The following is a 1,682-nucleotide window of genomic DNA, read 5'->3' as shown; positions in this document are numbered from 1 at the left end:
AAAGCCAAAAGGAAATTGTTCTTGAAAAGACCAGACCCAGAATACAAAAGAATCCAAGTACTACAGACAGGACAAGACCCCAAACCCTAATCCTGATGCTCCCTGATGTACTCAAAGTACACTTGTGTCGGGTTGTTGCTGTCGCGGTTGGCAGTGATGACAGGGAGGGTGGTGGTTGTATGTGGGAGGGGGCGCTGGGCAGTGGTGGCAATGTTGTATGCCCACTGGTGTTCGCACTTGAGGTGCCAGATTGTGAGCTGAAGGGTTAGGTGGACAATGAGGGCAAGGGTGAGGATGGATAGGAGGGTGGTTAGGAAGAAGCCCAGAAGGGCTAGGAGTAGGAGGTGGGGGTGCTCATTGATGACAGCAAGGGTGATGGCGGCAAAGGGGGTGACTTGGTTCACCACTGAGGAGATCAGTAAAGGGAGTGGGTGTGAGTTCAACGGGGGATGTTACTTATGTTTTGTTGTTGGCCCAGTTGAGGGCTTGTTTGTCAATGGGGGTGGTGGCAAGAGGAGTGGGGGTGCATTCAAGGTGGACCTTGAAGGTGTAATTGTCTTTGAGGAAGAAGACGGTGAGGACAATGGTGAGGATGAGGAAGCCAATGAGGAACCAACTAACAAAAAGAAGGGCAACGAGGATGGTGGTGGATGCCATTGATGATACGGAGAGGACGAGGTTCTTATAAGAGGTTACTCCTTGTTTGGCTGTAGGAAGTCTGTCAAAGCATCTTTGGCATGTGAAAGTTCGGCTTTCAGTAGCCAGGAGTCATCCAAGGCCAGGTATTCTTTCCATCTTACCTGATACAGTGTTTGCTTGCCAACCGTCTTCAAATCAATGATACATTCAATTTCAAATTCCTCCTGGTTCTTGAATAGTTCTGGTGGAGGTCAGAGATAATTCTTCCCATGCATTGTTGTTTCTGAATAAGGATAGAGTAATCCCGCATGGAACACAGGGTGAATATTCTATTTGGGTGGTAGTTTCAAGTGGTAGACAACTGAAGACAGCTTCTGATCAATGATGAAGGGTCCATAGAGCTTTGGCCCAAGTTTCGCCTTTGGATGGAGTCCTTTGAGGTTGGTGGCTTCCAGCCACACCTTTTGTCTGGGTGTATATTCGACAAACTTGTCTTTATTCCGTTTCTTGACTGTTTCTTCTGCTAGTCAAATACTGGATTGGATCTCTGTGTGAAGGTGTGCTAGCTGAGTGAGCCTAGAAGCAATGTCTGGAGCATCAGTCATTCCCACAGTGGGAATATTATGCTGAGGGTGGTAACCCATGAGCGCCTGGAATGGTGATGTTCTGATCGCATCATGATACCTATTGTTATGCACAAATTCTGCTAGTGGCAGATGATGTGTCCAGTCTATTGCTTGGTGATTGCAAAAGATCTGAAGATACAGTTCTAAATCTTGGTTGACACATTCTGACTGTCCATCAGTTTGAGGATGAAACATGCTAGAGATGTTCTGTTTAATGCCTAATTTAGTGCATAGTTCCCTGAACATTTGTGATGCAAACTGTGTTCCTCTGTCGGAGATAACTTTGACAGGTAGTCCAAATCATCAGAAGACATGGTTCTGATACAGGGTGGCAGTTTCAGATGCTGTGACTGTCTTGTTGCAGGGTATAAATACCAAAGCCTTGGTACAGTTGTGATTGGTTACCACCAAACAGCT

The 1,682-nt window shown here is 46.4% G+C and overlaps 1 protein-coding gene across 1 annotated transcript; it reads left to right on the top strand.

Moving 5' to 3' along the window:
• Positions 1 to 375: 375 nt before the first annotated feature.
• On the top strand, positions 376 to 660 carry FIBRA_09551 (uncharacterized protein; the record flags this gene model as incomplete). The annotated part of the gene is made up of 2 exons (XM_012321838.1): positions 376 to 418; positions 479 to 660. 2 exons carry the CDS (start codon positions 376 to 378, stop codon positions 658 to 660), a joined length of 225 nt encoding a protein of 74 aa, XP_012177228.1.
• Between the last annotated feature and the right edge of the window lie 1,022 nt (positions 661 to 1,682).

The sequence above is a fragment of the Fibroporia radiculosa genome (genome assembly GCF_000313525.1).
Source record: "Fibroporia radiculosa TFFH 294 genomic supercontigs, scaffold70825, whole genome shotgun sequence".
Taxonomy (NCBI): domain Eukaryota; kingdom Fungi; phylum Basidiomycota; class Agaricomycetes; order Polyporales; family Fibroporiaceae; genus Fibroporia; species Fibroporia radiculosa.
The sequence above is the reverse complement of the archived record's forward strand: the minus strand, read 5'-3'. Positions and strand labels throughout refer to the sequence as shown.